This window comes from Colius striatus, chromosome 2 (genome assembly GCF_028858725.1).
Source record: "Colius striatus isolate bColStr4 chromosome 2, bColStr4.1.hap1, whole genome shotgun sequence".
Classification (NCBI taxonomy): Eukaryota; Metazoa; Chordata; class Aves; order Coliiformes; family Coliidae; genus Colius; species Colius striatus.
The window spans coordinates 115156925-115179325 of NC_084760.1; the positions used below are offsets into that span (position 1 = coordinate 115156925).

Consider the following 22401-nt stretch of genomic DNA (forward strand, 5'->3'; position numbering starts at 1 on the left):
GGTCCCTTCTCTTGCCAAAGCAGCAAATCCAGAAAAGGCCAAAGTGGTGGTGTACCATAAAGGAGCTAATTTAACTCAGGAAAGAAAAGACAATATTGGCAGCATTTTAATCGTAATTGCTATAAAAATGTTAATCTGAACAAGATTTGTTGCTGTTATTTGAGGAGCTGGGTTTGGTTTGTTGGTTTTTTACCTTGTTCAGTTTTTCTTTTGTAATCTGGAGAGAAAGATCAGTCCTGGCTAAATGTCAAATGCAGTCTCCATTTATATAGTCCCTAAGAAAGACAGGTAATAAATATTCTTTAACAATAAATCACAACAAGAGGGAAATTTTTATGCCCTTCAAAAACCATGCAATGAGGAGGGCTTCCAGCAGTGATGGAGAAGAAGTTTTAATCATAAGTTGTGGCCAGTTGTTCAAAGCCAAAACTCACGTTCTGTAGCTGTCTTTCATTGCCAAGTGTAAGATTCTGATTTAAAATGCTTTGTTTTGCATCTTGGTTTATGTTCAGCTCTCTAAACTGAGAGAAGTTCAACACTGATGGCTCCCCAGTTAATTTTGCAGTAACTTCACGTACAGCTTCTCATGAACAGGGCTGTATTACAAGTTAATTTTAAATGAACAATCTTCTCTGGAAACATTTCTGCTCCACTTCGGCGGGGGGGAAGTTGCTTTAAACAAGATTACACCTCTGACAGGATTACACCTGACACAAATGCAATCTTTTACATGAATGGTGATTTTTCAAAACTGCAGGCTTTCAGAAAGTACTATATAACTATATTTTGCTATCCATGACACCTCTCAAAGTCTCAAGAGGTTGCCATCCCCTCTCTTTTCTGTTTCACTCAAACAACATGTGCAGAGTTTCACCAATTCTGCTGGAGAATTAAAAATTAATACTGTGGCTGTTAAAACAAAAAGCCTCAATGAGAAGCTGTTTCCTCCTTTGCAATTCATGGATACTTTAAACAGTTTACAGACTTGATGACCTGCTGTTTATAGCCCATGCAGGCTGAGATATAAAACAATATTCTTACTGAATTCTTACTTTCTCAAAACTGACCCACATGTTTTAATTCTAATTCAAACACTGTGTAAATTATACAGAAAGTGTAGTAACAGAACTGCAAAAAAAAAGTGATCCAGACAGACATGTATATAATTAGATTTCAAAGGGGCTATTTTTAGTGTTGCAAAGCATTTCTCGTTTATGTATTTGTTTATTTATAAGCCTGGAAAAGCCTTGGAAAGTTACCAACTATTTTTATTGAAAACTAAATAGGAAGCATCCTTAGAAGTGTGTAGTGATGTGTCAAATACACTCTTTTTTGCCACATTGAAACATGAATATGGTGGGAGATTTCTCTGTCCACGTCTCTGATGCATCAGTGGAAAACAGAAGAATGCAGACCACTGTGTCTAAGGTTAAAGGAAATTGGGTGTAACTCACTTTCTCAAGGAGCCAGAGGAGAGATTTGTAGCATGACAAATAGCAAAGGAAGAGTATATGTAAGAAGATTTAATTCAAAGTTGGTGACAGTTGTTTAATTAACACTTTCTTCTGTCTTCTTACTGCATAAATTATATTATACAAATTATACTTGCCTCAAACCAGAGTGTGGCAGAAACAGCTACAAAAAAGATCACACTGAAAGTGCCATTTCTTGCAGGAATACACTTTCCTCCTAAACCTGGTCTCAGAACCATTTTCAGTAGAATGCTGTTGAGTATCTTCCATTACAGTTTGGGTTTTTGTTAATATTCAAAGATAGTCATAAAGGTGTAAAAGCCCAGCTCAGTGACTGCTCTGTAGATAAGAGTCATAGAATAAACTCTGCTGGAAGAGACCTTTAAGATCATGGAGTCCAGGCTTTGCCCCAGCCTTATCAACCACTAGACCATTTCCCTAAGTGCAACATCCACTCATCTCTTAAACATCTCCAGGGAAGGTGTCTCCAGCATGACTCTGGGTAGCCCATTCGAATGCCTGCCCCGGCACAACTTGAGGCCATTTCCTATGCATTTCAAAGTTCCTCTGTATTGCCAACAGCAAAACTTCAATCCTAAAGCAGCAAGCTAAGAGCCCCATGCTGCAAACACTAGGAACTATTAAGATTTCTTCAAGTATTCTGAAAATGGCCAAAATCAATGACATCCACAACCCACTTTTATCAGCTAATTAACTCCAAAGATATTTCCATCTATCTAGAAAAGAAAAAGTGGTAAACGTTTGCTAGTCACACAAGAGAGTAAATCTGCAACACTGACTAGCACACCCAGAGAAAATACAAACACACATATGAATGGACGTATGGCTACCTATAAATAGTAATGTAGATGTATCCCCTCCATCACTTGGTTTTCCTTTTTTTTAGTAAAACGTACAAGTTCACCAATGATAAGTCAAGAATTTTCATAAATATCACCAAAAACTCACAAACACAGAAAAGGGAAAAGAATCTGAGAAGTCTAAGGAGAAATAAAAAAATATAACCTGATGTATCCTCTTCAACTTGTACAAAATATTTCAAACAAAATTAAAAAAGGAAAAAAACTGGGTGTGAAAATGCCAAGAAAAGAGGGATGTTAGCAGAAATCTAAAAAAAGGGAGAACTGATGTCTCAGAAATCTCTACTGCTGCAAAACAAGAAAAATGCATGTGATTTTGATCTGCATACTCAAAGGCAAATCATCCTAGATGATGGGTATCTTCCCACAAGTAGTGAAACAGCATCTTCAGCATGTAAAAATATAGTCAAGGGGAGTTTTTTTACTACTTGGGTAAACAGTATTGAGATTCTTTCCTACAGTAATTAAAATATTATTTAAACCCCGTGTCTCACACCTGATGTATTCTTCACAAAAAGAAACGTTTCAAATGCTTGATCTCATTTTCTACCAAAACCAACCTATATTGGTCTCTGTGTTAGTTTACATGAAACAGCCTCAAGATTCTTCTGCTTGGTGAAACAAAGATCTTTATGGTCTAAAGGAATTAGATTACAGGTAAAGAACTCCTCTTGAAACAGTGCCTCACTTCTCATCTGTAAGATTCTTCCAAAATACAGCCAGAACAAAATAAAAATAAACCTCAAGTAAACAGCAAGGTTTGTGGGTGAGCTAAGGATAACGCCAAAAATATCACAGCACCTTTCATGTCCATATTATTCCTTTTGGCTTATTTCAAAATGAAAATAGTTGTGTCCTTATTTATTATCTATGATCTGATTATTTCCATTTGCAAATAATTTGCTGTATTTTTGGCTGAGGGATATGCAGAGTCAACACAAAAGAGAATCCTATACTTCACTTGCAAGAAAGAAAATTAGGCTGTACTGTTTTTAAAACATTCCAGCTACAACAATATAATTATTATTAATCTAGAGAGATGATATGAAGTTAATGACCTCTGAGAGGCTACCTTTTTCCTACCCTAGGGAGATGGAGGATCAGCAGTTAGTGTTCCAATTCAAGCCCCAAGCCTGCACCAACATATTTTCTAAGCTAAATCCAGGTTTGGGAGACAGGCCGCATATTTTTCAGAGACCAAACCAGCATAAATCACAAAGTGCCAACACACTATGAGGTTAATGTTGTGTTTTACTACAGTAAGCAATTTCTATCACCATTTAAAATGAGACAAGCAAAATTCACGCAGACAAAATCTCATGCATCAAAGATTAATTTTTCAAGTACTGAGCATAAGCTTTGGCTACAGAGGGAACGTAGTAGAGTGGGAACAGCAGCAACTGCTGCAGTTAAAGGAGCATAAACATCTCCATTATAACCCCTTGTTCCTCACCATCTGACAGTAGCAATCAGAACTTTGTTTATTTTTCTGCTACATATTAGACTTCTTAAAAAAGTTATTATTACTGGAGTAAAAAGGATCAACTATACCCAAGTACAGAGGAAATAATACACGTTATCCCTAAGGGGTACAATGCCCTGCTCCAGTGTCAACGTGCCTGAGGAGTGACTATCAAGCCACCTGTGTGAAAAGCCATATTCCAGTACAAATCATTTTTTCACCAGACTAGGAGACATTTTAAATAGCACCTTAAGCATAAATTAAGCATTAGGAAAGCGTTTACAGCTTGTAACATACTCTCTGTTTAATGAATGTGGTTATTCAGTGGGTGAACCCCAGCACACTGGATGCACACACCAAGGAACTGCAGTGTGGGCTCCTGTCACTGACACACTGCACTGCAAACTCAGCTCTGTAACTGCTTTCATTGACACCAAGAATTAGACCTTTGCAGAAGCTGTAGATGTTCAGAATTAAGGAAACACGGTCAGGGCAGGAAATCCATGGCATCAAGTTTCTATTGCCTGCCATTACATTGTATTAACACAGATGTTTGTAAGCCAACAGTGGATTTGATTACTGAGCAAATGGTTCAGCCTCCTCTTAATTTTGGCTGTGCCCACTCTGTCCTGGAGTTCAGTATTCAATGACTAGATTGTCACAAGTGACACCCAGAAGAGGATGATTTAGATTTAGCGGTGAGGATCAATAGTAAAACATTTCCTTTAGCCACAACGCATACATTTGTTAACTGAACAATTTGATGCAAAACGAGGGTTTTCAGCAGTACATGCTGTAAGTTAGCCACAGCACAGCACTACACAGAGCACTGACAAATGGGCACTCCACTGTCCATTCACAAATTAAATTTTAAAGAACCTATCCATTAAAAAAATGTACATGAGCTAGTCTCAAATCCAAGGGTAAAGACCATATACTCTCCTGATGGAAGATTCTTGCTGATTCGTAACCACACATGTCAAGTGGTACCTCCAGCACTTGCCTCTTTTCCACCCAAACTGATGACAGACCCTGAGCAGACTTGGAAGAGAATATGATTGAACTGCAGTTGAAGTTGATATATCCATTCCCCACGAGTCCTAACTTTTCCCTTTCTGTGTGTATGAGTGTGTAGGGGTGTACATAATGGATAGACAAGCCATAAAGCTTTACTATATACCATAAAACCCTTTCTAAAATCTAAGCGGATTTTAGGACCACGGAGTAATCAGTAATATTTCCCTTCCAACACATTTACAGCATATGCAGAGTATGCTATTGTTAATGGTGAATATAGCAGGTCATTAAGATGACTGGAGCCAATTAGATCACATTAAAACACAATAAAGACATCACTGCTCTTATTTTCCAAATGGTCATAAAATACATCAATTTGGGTTTATAAAACATCCCTTTGAAACCTAGACACAAGTCAGAAGAAAAACATACAAATATGTTGTAAATGGTTTTGTAAAACATTTAAAAAAGGATCTGCTCCCAAAGAAATTTAAACCATAAAAAAATCATTCAAGAACAAGGGGTCTTGGACCATTTCTTAAAAACAACTTGCTTTGCTTCATTTTAAATCAAGTTATAAATATTTAAACAACGATAAAGATGTAAGAAATAGAGAAAATGGACAGCAAACAGCTGCTATAGTTCAGCACTGCTTCAGAAAACACCAATCTAGCGCTTCTCCTGGCTATATCTTTCTTTCCGGTAGGTGTCACACAGTTTGGATACAATGCTGACAATAATGTGATGCTACTCAACTACAACAAGAAGTGTAATGATATCTGTGCAGGAATACTCTCGTAACATTTATGAGCCTTCAATTGTATTAATGACTGTGTCACCCTATGCTTATCAGCAGCCTTTTTCAACCGAAATTTCATCAATCTTCAGTCTAGTTATGCGTCTTGTGGCACGCTTGTTTTCACTTCAATATTTAAAAGCTACTGTGGGAGATAATCAAGGACCTTTTCCCACTGGGAGGTAGTAGACAAGTTAGTCTTCTTTAAGCAATGCTCTCTTGTCCACATATTGCTCACCTTTAACGCCTTCAATTCCAGACTTATTTTCCAATTCCCAGATTTACCTCTTCTCAGAACAAATAAGGAGGTAGCTAACTGAACAATAATGAAAAGATATTTTTTCTGCATATCAGAATCACACATTTTAAAAGCATCTTTCTGATTCTCACATGGTAGAAATCTAAAATTGTCGAAATAAAATTTACATGTTATTATCAACCAAGATTTTAAAAGTAAGTAAACAAAGTTCTCTGTAAAATCCTGGAAATTCAGATAACACACTTGAATATTATGCCCCATCTTTCCAACTGATCAGTCTTGCAGTACTGGAGTAGAGTTTTGGAGTTCTATTTCTGCATAAACAAACTTTTAATTACAGATCTATAAGCCATCTTCAAGGAAAAAATGGAGATATTTAAAATAACTAGTCTTAGTGTACTGTAAAGCAATACCATCCCAAATAGTCACCTTTTAAATATACAAAATTATGTCTATATAACAGAAGCACACTTTTTAATCTCCACTTTTTAATCTGATTAAACAAATTTCAATGCCAATTCCTCCTACAGCGTTTAATACTAGCACTCCTCCTAACTACTTATTTCACAGCAGGAATTGTCTTTGTGAGCACATTCACAATTTTTCTCCAGACTGATCCACAGAGTGACTTTGGATGAGAGGACTATGCTATATAGGGTATTTCCAAAAGGACATTGCTTAAAGTACTAAAAATATCAAGCAAACAGGGTCATTAATTCTAAATGTTACAGCTTCACTAACAACATAAAACAACGCGTTAGAAGCTGCCTAGTGTTTCCAGCAAGGTACCTCCACTGAAAGTCCACCTTTCAGATCTAATTTACTAATGGATGTCTCTATCCCGTATTACAGGCAGTAAGCATTTATTTTCTTGGGTTTAAGGGTTTTATCATCAAACAACTTTCAGAAGAAGAAAGAAAATACTAGACTCGTTAACAAGAGGAAAGAAATAGTTTGAGGGTCCTTTCTTGCCAAGGTTAGCATACTACTTACTAATATTGGCTATCGTCACCATGTCTTCAATTGGTTTTAAGCCCATTAAATACCTTGCAGAACAGGATTCTATTTTCTAATGTGTTCTGACAGGGTCTTTTTTTATAGAGAACCTCTGCAAGCAGATAACAAGTCACGAGGCTGTTATGGACCCTTGGTTCCAGCCATAAACACAATGTACATTCAAACCATTTTCTGCCAGTAAAGCCAACTGAGACTATTAATCAAAGGAGAAAGAAAACAAGCATTTGTAGAGCTTTAAACAGATATTGTTCATCTGTTATTTAAAGTGTGATGGTATGAGACTACCACTCAATGTTTGAAGACCAGTTGTACAATATTTAGAATGAACTTTTCTTAAAAAGCAACAACAATATGCAGTACAGAAGTAATTGGTAATCAGTTTGTGAGAACATTAAAGGAAAATATCTCTAAGCAAAAAGCACAGCCCTGTCTGTAAACTTGGGTGCCTGTATAGGTGTTTGCTGAAAAATAACAATAGATGACATCAACCAAATTATGTATTCAGTAAATAACTTGGTTGGCATTTGAGGGGGCTTTGTGTAGGATTTTGTAGCACAGAAGACAGATGGTGATTACACTGACTTCTGTAAAACTGTACTGAACGTTACATTAACTGGTAATTAGAAAACTCAATTTGATTTCATTTCTATTTTCATACAGAGTATTTTCTGGCATTCAAAAATATGTACCTTGAAAAGTTCATCAAGCAACATCTCCAGGCTATAGACATGTTAATCTTAGTCCATTCACACTATTATGGTAAAAAAATAAGGAAAAAAACCCAAACTTATGTATTCTCTTCCTGAACATTTACTCTTAGTTGGGTATTTCACAAACTGTGATCTCTGGCTCAGATGCAACAAGAACAAATCACAGAAAGCTAGCCTACCTATACACAGAATCGTAGCATTTCCACATTATTTTTCAATTTTTCCCTTTGTGAAGAAATGTCAAATAAGAACAGATTTGATAAACAGTATGTAAATATAGCTAAGTATTCAATAAAAATGCAATCGATCATAGAGGAGATTGCCAGTGTATTTTTTATTTACCAGCTTCCTAACAAAGCATACTTTCCCTTCAATTGCCAAATTTCATTCTAACTTCCTCCAAAATTATCTAGTAAAGAACACACTGCGTGATCTCTGAATACTAAATCTTCTTGAACATAGAGTCCTCAGCTTAAGCTTGAGTCCTGCATCGTACAGCATACATGCAGGCTGCTTTGTCCCAGAGCAGCTTTGCTGATTTCAGCAAACTGCTTCCAAGCAAAGCATTTCAGGATCAAGAACTAGAGATAGGAAAATCCCAGGGGTAGGAAATACAATTGTAACATATTACAATTCTCTTAACCAAAAAGAAAAGCCCCAATTCATCATGCTAGGAAACACATTTCCCATTTACTATCGTTATTCATCCAACTACAATCACGAGAAGAGCAGAGACAACAAAATAATCATTGCATTACCCAAACTGTTAATGGATTATTATAGTTGGTCTCCTATATCCAAATAGATAAGTGAAAAGAAAACTCATTTGGAAAGCTGGCAGTCATCCATTCACCTATAACCTTCAACAAATTGCTAACAGAGAAAATTGCATCACACACATCTGGATGGGGAAGTCCAGACCTCCTGTCTGCTCTCACTGCAAAAGCACAATGTAAAATAGTTTCCACGATTGAACTATCATACTATTATGAAAAAAGGACATAGATTGGCAAAAGATATCCAGGGGGTCTGTAGCTCTTTAAAATATTAAAAGAGTCTTGATTGATTGATCACTTTGAGATGAATGGTCTAAAAGGTACAACAATGTAATGAGCCTACAACCAAAAGCCTCCAAAGGGAAAAGTAAAAACATTATAGTTGGTGAACGCAAATACGTCTCAAGGAAATATCTAGGAATTGAACAATACCTAATACTGGGCCTCTGCATGCAAATTGTAGAGTTCCCTCCCTGTGTCTGTTTGTCAGTTAATGTATTCTTTTCCCCTCTCATGTTGATGCATGGCCATATACAAATAGACATGCCTTTGTTGCAATTTCAATTTCGAAGAACATTGATTAAGCAGAATATTGACTTTTCTCCATGTCTGCTTACAAGTTTTATTTCCACCTGCAAGTGATAATGCGTTTTCTCATCCTTTTGTTTATTATTGCTACACGAAGAACAAATAAAAAACTCCTAGAGTCTTCAAACAGGATTCTGGTTTACGTAACTTAAGCAAGATCCATTAAACTAATATAAAATTTAAGGGTGGGCCATGCCTCAGACATGATCCTTCAGTGCTCCTGGCTTTTATATCTTGCGTCTCAATTCCCTCTTTAAAATACATGGCAAGAATAATGCACCTATGGATGAGCAGGTTTTCTGTTCCTCTCAAGTTGGTTTTTTTTTTTAAGGAAGAAGAATTAAACACTAAAAATTCTCAGTAGAATAAATTACAGTGTGTTAGCTAACAAGCCTATCTGGTTTATAGGATCTGTTTAAGATGTTGGCCACATCTAAACCCAGCATAACCACCACACCGAATCTTCCTCCACAATTTCTCTGACCTCTAGTCAAATTAGCCTTTCATAAATAATCACTAACATGTAGTACAACTATGTATGAAATACAGCAAAGTTTTTCTGTATACAGTAATTACCACTGTCAAGGAAATAACTGGTAGCTCTCATCACCATCATAGAAAGTGCCAACAAATGATTGGGAACACTATTTTCTTCTTTCCCTAAGGCATTAAGGACCACAGGAACCTAAGGAGATATCTGCTACTCCAGTAAGCGTTTGATTTTACATGAAAAAAGCAGAGAACAAATTAAAAGGGCAGGTCCTATGAATATTTTTGAATGAGACATATTCCTAATGCAAATGCAAATGCTTTAATTCTCATTGTATGCTATTTGTAATGCTTTCCTGATATTTGCATCATCACATCTTAATATCCTACTCTGTAAGAATCTAACTTGCCGAGATTTCCTACTTCTTATTCTTAAATAATAGATTGGCCAACCAACATGCTGTCAACATGTTAGGTTTTTTCAAGACAAGCTCAACATCTACAAGGTCAAATAGCCACCTTCCTATTTTAAATAGGAATGGGAATTTTGACAACTCCACTTTTGAAGTACCAAACCTTTCCAACACTGAGGGGCACTCCACCAAAAGCTAGTCTGACAGATGTCTTCACGGTAATTGCCAATCGGCCCCTACGTAACAGCTGACAAGACAATACATGACTTCCATCTCCTCAGCTCTCCAAGTGTTCCCAACCAAGGAATCTGCATCAATAATATCAAATATGCTATATTTCCAAAAACTATTTCCATGGAACTTAAACATACTAATGTACACTTTGTTCATACTTCATAAAGCATTTCCAATCCTTTATTACATGAGAGGGTATGTTTTACATTACACAAAATAAACATGAAAGATACTTTATGTTTTAGAGACATGTGGGTTTTCATCAGATAACACAAATGAAAATCATTATGAAAAGCCTGAATGGCTTTGAGGGGAAGAGGTTATTACAGAACATGTTTAATTAAGTCCCACTGCTAATTTTGTAAAATTAATACCTTGTTGAATTGGACTACAGGGAAATAAAACATGCACACGAGCTCCACGTGCTTGAAACAAAACAAAATGCTGAGAAAGGGTTGACTTACATTTTGCAGGTAGGTCATATCCACATGTAATCTTTGCTTGTCCAGTCTCACAGCCACTCAGGTTGCGACACTCAGCAACTAAGCAGGGCCCAGCAGCTCTGTGTATGCAGCCATCCACTGCAAAAACAAACCCAGAAACGTTTATGTATTAAATGCCAGATTTTATGTTCCTTTTACATAAACATAAGGTCACATTTTCACATTCACAACACAGATCTATTGATCTATCAGTAGAAAATGAAATATATACCTTTTTTTCTGACAGAATTAGTCAATGCATTCATAAAAAAAAAATATTCAACTTCTGCTAACTGAAAACACCTAGAAAAGATAAAGCTGGATTAAAATTTCAGTATTAGAGGAAAGTCTAAGAAATTATCCCTCCAAATTAAGAAAGCAAATTTGATCCCCTGCTAAATGCCAAACTCTCTTACCACATACCTCTGATGTGTCTACAATTATATAGACTGTCTTATGTCACAGTCTTATTAATGCCTTACTAAAAAAAACCTCAAACAAGTAATGCTTACGGATTTCAAATGTAAAAAATACCTTTTTTCAACCTTTTCTCTTCTTTACATTTTTGAATTTTGCATTATTCATGCAATACTTTGGAGTTAATTAAATAATAATTACTAAAGGTTGCAATTGCAGCTAAGTATGCAAGAAAATTACTGGAGTGCATAGATCTTATTACCCTTGGGAGCCTGCAAAAGAATAGTAGCAGTAGCAACAACGAATAAAAACAGGCTGCTGGCACAGCATTTCTGCCCTCTCAACATGCAATCAAAGAAATAATTTACTGTAATTATGGCAAAAAGTTGGAGAAAAAGGAAACAAAGAAAAGGGAAATACAGTGTGCACAAATATAATAACTACAGTAAGGCCCTAAGTTGGCAGCAATGATGAAGTCCAGCTATAAGAAATCATTATCATATCACTTAAAATATCAACTTAAAAAAGTGAAATAAGCTGAGTTATAAAGGCTAAACAAATACTTAGGTAGATAAAAAGGGAAAATCTTTTCTGTGTATCATTCAGTATTCACATGTAACCAATTCAATGTTACACCACTTCCCAACTGCACATTTGAAGCAATTAAACCACAGAAGGTTTGAAAAGCCAAGCAGAGATGGGTTTTTCAAGACATGCTGTAATCTGCTCATAGCATAGCCTGTGTAGCTTTCTACATGCTACCATAGCCAGAGTTGGGCAATACAAGGCTTGGGCACTCAGCATAGCTACTGGCCACCAGCATACAGGGAGATGAGGCAACTCCCTCACCCCAAGATGTTTTTTGTAGCTGCAATGAAAATGACAACTGGCCTTTCTGTGTGAAGGGCACAGATGGTTGTGCAAGGTGTCATTTCCCTGAAGCCATGTGCAGGAGTAGATAAGGTCTTTATCTGAAGGAAGCCTTCTACTAAGTGTTAAAAATGCAATTGCCTTTTTCCAAGGTGTTCTATGTCAGAGTTAACAGTCAGATGACAAGGAAAATTGGAAAAGGGGGTTCCATGTAATACTCCCTACACATCCTGGACATGGAGCCAATGATTTTTAACATAGCATTATGAAATACAACATGTTAGACAGATAATTACAGAAACACCTGATGTTGTATTTTCAATGAAATTTTCCACAAAATATCATATTGAAAAGAACATGGATGTCAAGCACCAGTTACTGTTTATGCCAAGATGTCAGGTCTTCTTACTCTACTTTAGGTGAGCTTTTGGTTTTAACATACCCAAAATCTCTGCTCAGCAGACTCCAAGATGCTAATGCAAGAGTAATATTTTGTAAGCTCACAAGGGGAAAAAAAGAACCTTTGAAATTTATCCCGTGCTCATAATATCTGATTTAATTATTTTAACTTCATTAATTAAATGCTTTTCCAAAGCAAGCAGGATAAGTAAACTAGTATGCATTGAAACATCAAGTACATTTTTGTATATGCCACCAGCACAATCTTTACCTACATTAACATTTCCTGAGACATTAACAGAAAAACAGCACTGATGATCAGCACCAGGCTTTTCTTCACAATTCCTGACAGAGGAAGAAGTTTATCACCTCGGGAGTACTGAACAAGGGCTCAGGCCCATGCAATTATTCCCTTGGCAATGGATTAATCATTTCCATCCCTAAGCTCCTTTTTGTCCCTAACTAGTAGGCACTCTCCCTTGAGCAGTGCCTGTAAAATAATTTGTTGAGCTATGCCACTTAAAACAAGTCACCTGAATAAATCAACCTCTTTCGCCCCCCAAAATCTCCTTCATTTTAACCCAGCTACGATAAAGATGGTCTATCACCGGTTTCCTGAGGCTGGTTCCACACAGGTCTATGTCCAGTCTTTATAACCTGAGAAGCCTCCACAAAGATGAAAACAAATTAAACTTTTAATGGAGGAAAATCAATTCTATAATAGGCAATTTTGACATGACAAGGAAAATGGAAGATACCTGCCAAAATCCAACATGTAGACGTTTGCATTTCTCATATAAAGGTGGCATAACAGAAAATGATTGAACACTCCAAACAGTTATGGATGGAAATGTAGAAATTTGACTGATGACACAGAGGAATTAATGGGGAGGGGAATAACCACCAAAAAAATAAAAAACCAAACCCAAAAAACCACAAACCACCAACCAAAATCTAAACTCCAAAACACCTAAAATTTTCTGAATAGCTTCTTTTTTCTGGTGTACTTTATTAAGTACATGAGCAGATCACCTTGAGCTCATACACATTTTGTGTTTAATATGCTAACTCAATAAATCATGCTAGATACATTCCACATTTCCAATAAGATATACAATCTATAACCCAAGTTCAGTAATTGTTAAAGCAAAAACCCCAAGCAGTGAAATATCCTGCCACATATGAGCACTCTGCATAACATAAAGGAAAAAAACTGGCCAAGGTGGAGGAGATTTGCAAATCTAAATGGGATACTTCAGCTTCTGCTAAAACATGTCTTAGCTGTATGAATGCAAAAAAAACATGGAATGGGCATGTGAAAAACATTTATTTTGTTTTCTGGAAATGTGCACTGGCTAGTAATACAAGTGTACAGAAAAGTATGCATCGTTAATATGGAAACTTTATGGAAATTACAGATAGCAATAACCTCAGGAGGGAAAAATGATGGCCAGAAATATACTGTTATTGTGTAGTAAGGAAAAAGAGATTTGCACAGTAATAATGACATGCTGCCAAATTACTTTTATAGGAAAGTGAAGAATCTTTGTGTAGTGGTTTCAGATACTTGACTTGTATCATCAGGTTGATACATAGATGCTCATCTGCATTTTTCAAAAGAGATTTGGAAAATGTTAAACTGTATCCCACTGTTCCTGCCCTAGGATTTCTGGCTGAAAAACACAGGCACTTATGGTCAAATTTGACTTGCATCATGGGACAGTGATAATTATGCATGAACATTGTTTTCTACAACCATGGAAAAATGTCCTTTTACTCTGGAGCTACCAGCCTGCCTCACTGTGTGCCTTTTTTTCTACAGACTGCCCTTCATGCCCAGGTTTCTAGAAATCATATATATCTCTCCATACTCTGGGTCATTTATGTACACAAGGGACCTCCCATTTCACAGCTACAGGAAATATGTGGGAAAATCCCACAGACATAACTATCAATCACAGCTTGACAAGTAATCCCATCTCCTCTGCATGATGATTAATTGGCATTTCTAAGTACTCGTAACAGTAGAAGGTACTAAAGACAAGGCTGCTAACCATCCTTATTGATACTGTGCTGCTTGATATGAGTTTCATGCTCGTAAATCAAGCCATTTCTAAGGAATTTTGAAAGCATTAATACTAAATGAGTCCTGCCCAGGGCCACTAGCAAGGCAGCAAATATCCACAGGACAATCACTGTTCTCTTCTCTCTTCCTTTCCCAACAAGCAGGCTGCCAGGCTGTCCAATGCTCCCCCAATCTACCTTGGGGTAAAACAAATGCTGTGAAAAAATATACATTTCTGCTTTCAGAGGAATGCAAAGACTTAAGCTGGTCCACTTGTCTTTCAAAACATGATCCTGTTATTCACCACACTGTCACATGTAAAGACTCCAAACAAATGAGATTTTTCTATTTACTGTTTCACAGTGGCTTGTCTGGACAAATGTGTGGAAGGAGCTTATTAGTTTTGAAGAACTACATACACAAAATTGGTTTTTGAAGGCTGAAGAACATCTCAAGGAGCTTGAGATTTAGCTCTGTACTTCAAGTTGTTCATGCTTGCATGAAGCTATTAAAAGTACTACTCCAACATTTTTTCATTAAAAATAATATTAGCAGTCTCATTGCATGCATCTGTAAGTTTTAGGAGCCACTAGGGACAGCATTTTTTTCTCCCAACAATTCATCAGAAGCTGTTAATGAAGAAAAACTTTTCAGAGCTACTGCAGTCAATGGTATTGGTTGCACAAAGAAGTCACCTGAAATTAATTGCTTACAATATATGGACAAAATCAAGTATCAAAATAAAACTCCTAGGCAAAAAAGAGAGTATATTAAAACAGTGCATTAGACAAAAAACTTAAACTGCATTAAATTGAAAGTTGCCCACCAAAGATGCTTTATCATTCTTCTCCTCTTGTGGGAGGAGAGGAGAGGAGAGGAGAGGAGAGGAGAGGAGAGGAGAGGAGAGGAGAGGAGAGGAGAGGAGAGGAGAGGAGAGGAGAGGAGAGGAGAGGAGAGGAGAGGAGAGGAGAGGAGAGGAGAGGAGAGGAGAGGAGAGGAGAGGAGAGGGATATCACTTCACAATCACCATCACAGGCAAAACAGACTTGGCTTTAAGGAAAGTAGTTGAATTTCTTACCAATCAGATAAGAGTAAGGAGAAACAAAACCAAATCTTCAAAATGCCTTCACTCTACCTCTGCCTTCTTCCAGGGCTCAACTTTACTCCCTGTTTTCTCTCCCTCCTTCCCACAAGTTGCACAGGGGGATAGGGCATGGGAGTTGCAGTCAGTTAGGTTTCTGATGCTCCTTCCTCCTCAGGAGAGGGACTCCTAATTCTTCCTCTGCCCCAGTATGGGGTCCCTCCCACACGAGACAGTTCTTCACAAACTGCTCCTTCCATGGAATGCAATTCTCCAGGAACAAACTGCTTCAGTGTGGGTCCTCCACAGGGTCTCAAGTCCTGCCAGCAAACCTGGTCTAGCATGCGCTCTTCTCTGCCTACAGGTTCCTAGGTTCTGCCAGGAACTTGCTCCAGAACAGACTGGAGAGCCCTTGGAGCCACAGTCTCCTTTGGGCATCCACCTGCTCTATGTCCTCTACAAGCTACAGGTGAGTATTTGCTGCACCTGGGGCTTCCACTGGCTGCAGGGGCACAGATATCTCACCATGGTTTTCACCATGGGCTGCAGAGGAATCTCTACTCTGGCACCTGAAACACCTCCTCCCCTTCCTTCTTTACTGACGTTGGTGTTGGTACAGTTGTTTGGCTCCCATATTCTCACTTCCCTCTTCAGCTGCAAAACCTGTAATGCAGCAAGTTGTTCTCCTTCTTAAATACACTATGACAGAGGTGCTACTATTGTTCCTGATGCTCTTGGACTTGGCCAGCAGTGGGTTCATCGTATCCCTGGCTAGCATTGGCTCCATGAGACACAGGGGAAGCTTCTAGCAGCTTCTCATAGAAGCCACCCTTGTAGCTCCTCTATTATCAAAACCTTGCCACGCAAACTCAATGTAATTTTAAGGCAACTATTTCTGTTTTCCAAAATTAAAGGGTTAAAATTACATAGTAAAAACTATCTGTGATCTAATTTACTGATGTGCAACATTGAATAAATCTATTTGTTATAGAAAATCTCTTAAAATTGCAAATGAAGCAAAAGCACAGGAAACACAGAATTAAGAGTATCATGGGATGCTGCTTAAAAAAATACCTCAGCAAAACCAGCCTTGCAGTGCAGATGGTAATAAAAAAGGGTAAGTAATCAAACACCACAGCAAAAAAATACAAATTCCCCTGGGAATAATAAGGCCCAAACTTCTTATGTGACCTTGGGTGTGAGGCTGGCTAAACTGAAGTTACAGCATACACAACACATGCAGATTTATCATCTTATATTTCAAGAATCTATATATTCTTTTCTTCCCCCACAGTAATTCCTGTTCTCTAGTGCTTTTCCAGATTTTCATTTCTCATTTTCAAAATGAAATTCAGGAGATTTACCTATTTAGGAAAGTTAACAGTGCATGATTTAATCTATGAAACAGTACTGTTTTTCCACATGGCAAGTGCCATATGAATGAACAAAACAAAGTAAAAAAGACATACAAGAGGAAGCTATTTTTCCCCAGACTGAAGTCTCTATTCTCTGGTATACATGTCCTCAGCTCTCATGGATGTTTCAGTATTGCTCATTGCTAGGATATATGTGGAATCCAGGAAAATCAATCAACCAACCACAACAACAGCAAAGAACTCTCACACTTAAAAGCCCAAAACAACCAAAAAAAGCCAACTCACAACCAAAAATAACCTCATTTTGCAAAACTGACCAAGTGCCTCTAGAAAGTTCATTGGAACAAAATGGTACCAAAGTTGCAACTGCACCTCTGAGATTGATATCAAAAGGAAATAAACCCTGCCCAGCAAGAGACAACAGCTGCTGGTCTAATGAACAAAGGTGAGGATCTTAAAAAGATTACAACACAGATGCCAGTCGTTTGCTGCTGCTAGAAACAGCACTTTATATTACAGAGATGGCCTCTACCATTGGGAAGTTTAATGAACTGAAGATTTTTAATCAATGCACTGGTTTATAGGTCTCCAACATAATTAATTTTACATACTTAGCATTTATGCAATATTTTCTGGCCAAGTTCTCAAAGAGTTTAAAAGCATTATCTGCTTTAGCCTTAAAATTCTCAATTTTAACAACAAAAAGCACAAACTATATATATAGAGATCGTTATTTCACTGTATTAGATTCATGTATCACCACAGACAATCGAAATTTACAGTTCCTTAAATATTCTTATTTTCAGTCTTAGTGCTTGCACCTGACAATTGAAAGTCCTGATTAGCTTAAGCCTAATGTGTCAATTGTTGATCTCTGCCTATCTTTTTTCAGGTATCAACAGTGTGAGGCTGCAAAGAGGTCCCCTGTGCAGCCAGAATTGAAATTTCGGGTCCTCCCAGTTCCAACCACTAGCCTATGCTGCAGAATGAGCTTAATGAAAACTAACAGTAAGATGTAATTTAAAAAATTATTCCAGTTCAAAGTGCAAGGAACAAAACTGCTCATAACAATGGCATGTGTAAGCCTTACTGTAGAGTCATCTGCTGGAAACTTGTATTTTAGAATATTGTTTAGCTGAAATTTGCTAAATTTGGTATTAAAAAACACCAGTTATTGCCTGCTGTGGTGAAAAGTGTTTGGAATCAAATTTTTAAACCTACTGGCTGCTTTAAGAGAAGGCTGTCCTTAATCTGGATGCAGTTTTTATTTAGGCATAACACAAGCATCTGAAAGATCCAACATAATCAGTGCCTGTGCTATAAATGAGTAAAAAGACATGTGGAAATCAAGAAGTCAACAATGATCCAAAATAAAGATCACTTACCCATGGACCTGTTAAAATGTGTTCTGAATTTATTGCACTCAACCAATTGTTCTTTCCTTGACAAAACCCCAAAACAATAGTAAACTCACAAAGTTTGGCACATTGCTTATTTTAGTCTTGGGATATCAGAAAACCATATTAAAAAGGTATGAAAAGGCAAATTTTTCTGTCATGTTACCAACAATGACTGGTAAATTCTTTCTATAAATGACTAAGCAATGAAGAAATAGTTCATTTTATCACACATTTAGGGCATCATCTTTCTTGGTCTCTGAGTATTAATGTAAACAGGATTCACACTTTTGTCAGCCCACTCAAGCAGCAGAAGGAAGGGCTCAGAGAACCATGGGTCTGATAAACCTGTCTGAATGTCACACTTTTGGCAAGAAAAAACAACTAGGAAAGTCTCCAATACTGTTTTTCCCATTTTTCCAAGTCCAAAATGCTGACATTAAGGCACATGTGAAGGAACCGTTCTCTTCCCCTTAATTGTGTGAGTGTTAAGACACCTGACATACCCCACTCTTCTACAGATGGAAATCAGACAGCTGAGCCTTAAACACCTCACTGCAGCACACAGAAAAAAATGTATGTTGTTGTTTGTTGAGCAGTGAAGTGATAAGCTGAAGCCTGGTGAAATCTCAGGCTATTCTCTGTTATTAAACCAAACTCAGTTAACTTCTTCTCAACTTGCTCCCCCAGCTTCCCAAACTGACTACTAACAAGCTGCAAGTTTTTTTCATGTGGTCACCCTGAAGAAATGAGTTTGGTGACTTCAAAATCCTTTCCTCAGTCCTCTGGCCAATCACAGGACTTCATTTCCAGATGGACACCACAAAGAATGAAAGGACAAAAAAAAGCTTATCTAACATATTCCTATGTGACCTGATCTAGGTGACCCTGCTTCTGCAGGGGGGTTGGGCTAGATGATCTCTAGAGGTCCCTTCAACCCCTACCATTCTATTATTTCATTGCTGGGATGCCTACTTTGTCCTGGATTTCTGTTCACGTTAGTGAGCTGTTATTACAGAACACTCATTCTTCACCAAGAAAACAATTCTAAAGTCCAACTTTATGCACCAGCATCTCTTCCTATACCCATTAAAAAACCTAAAAGCATTAATAACAGGACTGTGTGAAAAAATTATAGTTGCGTCTCTCTATGAAAAGGCAGGAATTTTGGAGGGTTATACTCCTTGCACTACCCAGTTTAGAGGTACAAGTAAAATTCCCTTAGTTAAGTTCTAACCTTCCATTTAGTATTTTGCATCACCTTGAACTTCATGATGTAAATATATGTGGAGATGACATCAGAACCCTTTTTTCCCTTTTATTTCTAATCCCTTATTTAAATGTTGATGCCCACCTTCACTTGGAACAAGACACCAGACTGATTTAGCTCCCTGTTCATTATTTTAAACAAGCACCTTTGCTCTTCCTCTCTCAAGCACATGAGCAATTCACAGTAACTATCCACATTATTCATTATAAAATCTCACTGAAACTCTCTTTCACCATGATAAAGTTATTAAGCATATCATATCATATCAAATGCTCTCAATGGCATTAGGCTACTGCCATTAGATCAATCTCTGTCTATTGCATAGAACTAGAGCATCCATTTCTCTTCCTGTATTGTTTGGAAACACTACATTCCAAGAATAGTAAGGAAACAAGTATCTAAAGTGATAAAAAACATTCCCAAGAAGGCAATGAAAATCATATTTTATTCTAAAAGTAATTTACTAATGGTTTGTATGTAAATGAAAGAAAAGAACCGACAAATGGATAAACTGCTAAGACTTGCTGTCCATCTGTCTCTGCAGCCTATCTCAGGTGATGACCAAAGGAAATGCTTTAAAAGAAAAGATAAGATCAGAGAAAGAAACTACCAGTTCTTTCACAGAATATTCTTTGAACCCTTCAGTACTGGGAACTCACAAACATGAGCAACTTGTCTTTTCTGTATCACTCTCGACATGCTTTTTTTCTTGGGTTTCATTTGTGAGCATTTTGTGAGAATCTTAGATACATACAAGCATTTGAATTTGTGACTTCTATATTTACGTAGTCCACTGCATAATATGGACAGCACCATTAGCAAGGAAATAAATACTGCAGATTATTCCAAGTAAAACCATGCTGCTAATGTAGAAAAAGAAAATGAAAACACCAAGACTACTGCAAGGTCTTTAAGAAAGTTTTCATTTGGGGTTTTTCCCCCCATTTACAGTACAAACTAGTACTTCCTCTCTGTTCCTCGATCACTATTTTTCTTTGGCTTTCTTTTACTTGTAATACATATTTTCCTTCCTGTCAGTTTCAGCATTTTAGGGCTCTGCATGAAAAGACGGGAGACTGCAATGGCATGCTCCATTACTTGCTAACGTTTCAAAAATACTAAGTACATGGGCCAGTCATGGCAGATGAACTGTATTCAGCCAGAATAGGTATTTGCATATTTGGAGTACAGTTATTAAGCAGTCATCATGCAGTGATTATACAAATTTATTCACTATGATCAGCTAGTACTTGTCAGGCACAGATCAAGGATTTAGAGAGAACAGGCTACCAACTAATAATTGTAAAACGACTGTGTAAAGGGAGCCTTGTGCTGCATCCTCACAGCCTAACAGCCCTAACAGTTGGCAATATCATTCCTAAGGGTTTTAAAGGTATATCAATTTCTTATTTTTTTTAATGTTGAAACTTAACCACTTTCCTCCCCCCTGAAATGCAAAGGAATGTGATCTAAGACCTTCTCTTCAAAGGGAACATAGAAGCAAAGGCATTGTCACAAGGGTCTTTACAGATTTGAAGCCTGAAGGCTTTTGTAGCAAAACACAACTTCTAGCTAAATGTAACTAAAGCAGACAGGAGAGAACCTGATGTTTCTCCTTGGTTACAGGGTGCAACAAGCACCAGAACACTATGTATCACTGGTAGAATAAAGGAATATATTAAAGCTTTTGAGTAAAGCTGAGAAGACACTAGGCCTGAGCCAGACAAAGGAGACATGATGCAAGGTGAATAGCTCCACTTCCCTTCAAAATCTCACAGAAGAAAGATGGGCAGGTCTACCAAGAAAAAGTTTTCAGCAATTATTATTTCAAATATTACATCCTAAACATTTTCTATGACCAATTTGTTTGTTTTCAAAAGTCAAGTCTTCCCTTCCCCTCTAAGCCATAGTAGTTCAGCTTGATTAAGTAACAGCACTGAATCTTTATGCAGGTTTAAGTGATGCATTACCTACAAGACAAGAAAGTCATAGAGGAACAGTTACAGAAGCAAAGTACATCCAGTTATGAGTATCCTTCAAAAGGGGCTTAAAAACCCACAGGGACTGTAGAAACTCTGAATTAGAGTGACAGCTGAAATGCACAAAGGAGTAAGACTTTAAGTATCCACACGGCGATATTCTCTTGCTTGCAGTAAGGCTTAACAGGCTATAGGAATACTGTGAATTATTTACTGAGTGGCATCCGGTTTTCTTATTTCCTGGACCATTTTCACTTGTGCTAATTTACTTTTATCTGAGGAGAGAAAACTTCATGAGATACTTCTCAGTCTGCAATCACAGAAACATCCTCTCAATTTTGAGTGGTATCTCAAGTCAGATTAATTAACAGTATTAATTAAACAATAATTGCCTTCCAATAGGTAAATCCAACTGAATACATGACAATGTATTCAAATGGAATAAATACAAGGGAAGAGAAAGGTAAACATTAGATTAACTGGAAAATGATGTATGAACAAGGTTCTTTCAGACAGTGCTTTATCACAAGTCTGAGAATTAATTACCCATAAAAAGTCTCAAATATTCTTTCCTTTTGTTGAGAGGCTCTGTAACACAGCTAAGACAAAGATAACTTAAAAGATCTTGCCAAAAGAGAACTTGAAATATCTAGGACATAAACAACATTCAGCAACGTTGAAATACCAAATGTTTTCCAACAATATGCAAAAATGTCATATACACTTTGTACAACTTCCTCTACAAAAACAGTACCATGTCTTGATATAGACTCATACAGCAAACCCAATACAGAAGAAAAACTATTTGCTCTCCCTGTCAGATTGCATTGCAGAATCTGACAAATCTATAAAAATAATAGAAGATCAGCACAACTATCACACATAATTAACCATACATGGAGAAAAAGGAGGCAAGCACCATCACCAGACCCTGCCTTACACTTCCACTCC

At 37.2% G+C, this 22401-nt stretch overlaps 1 protein-coding gene across 2 annotated transcripts in view; it reads right to left on the bottom strand.

The window, feature by feature from the left end:
• Positions 1-22401, bottom strand: part of MACROD2 (mono-ADP ribosylhydrolase 2) — an 858454-nt gene that overhangs the window by 582659 nt on the left and 253394 nt on the right. For both annotated transcript variants that reach the window (XM_061989226.1, XM_061989225.1), the window contains exon 5: positions 10579-10695. In XM_061989226.1, the coding sequence (XP_061845210.1) occupies positions 10579-10695 (117 nt within the window). The remainder of the gene's footprint in view (positions 1-10578; positions 10696-22401) is intronic.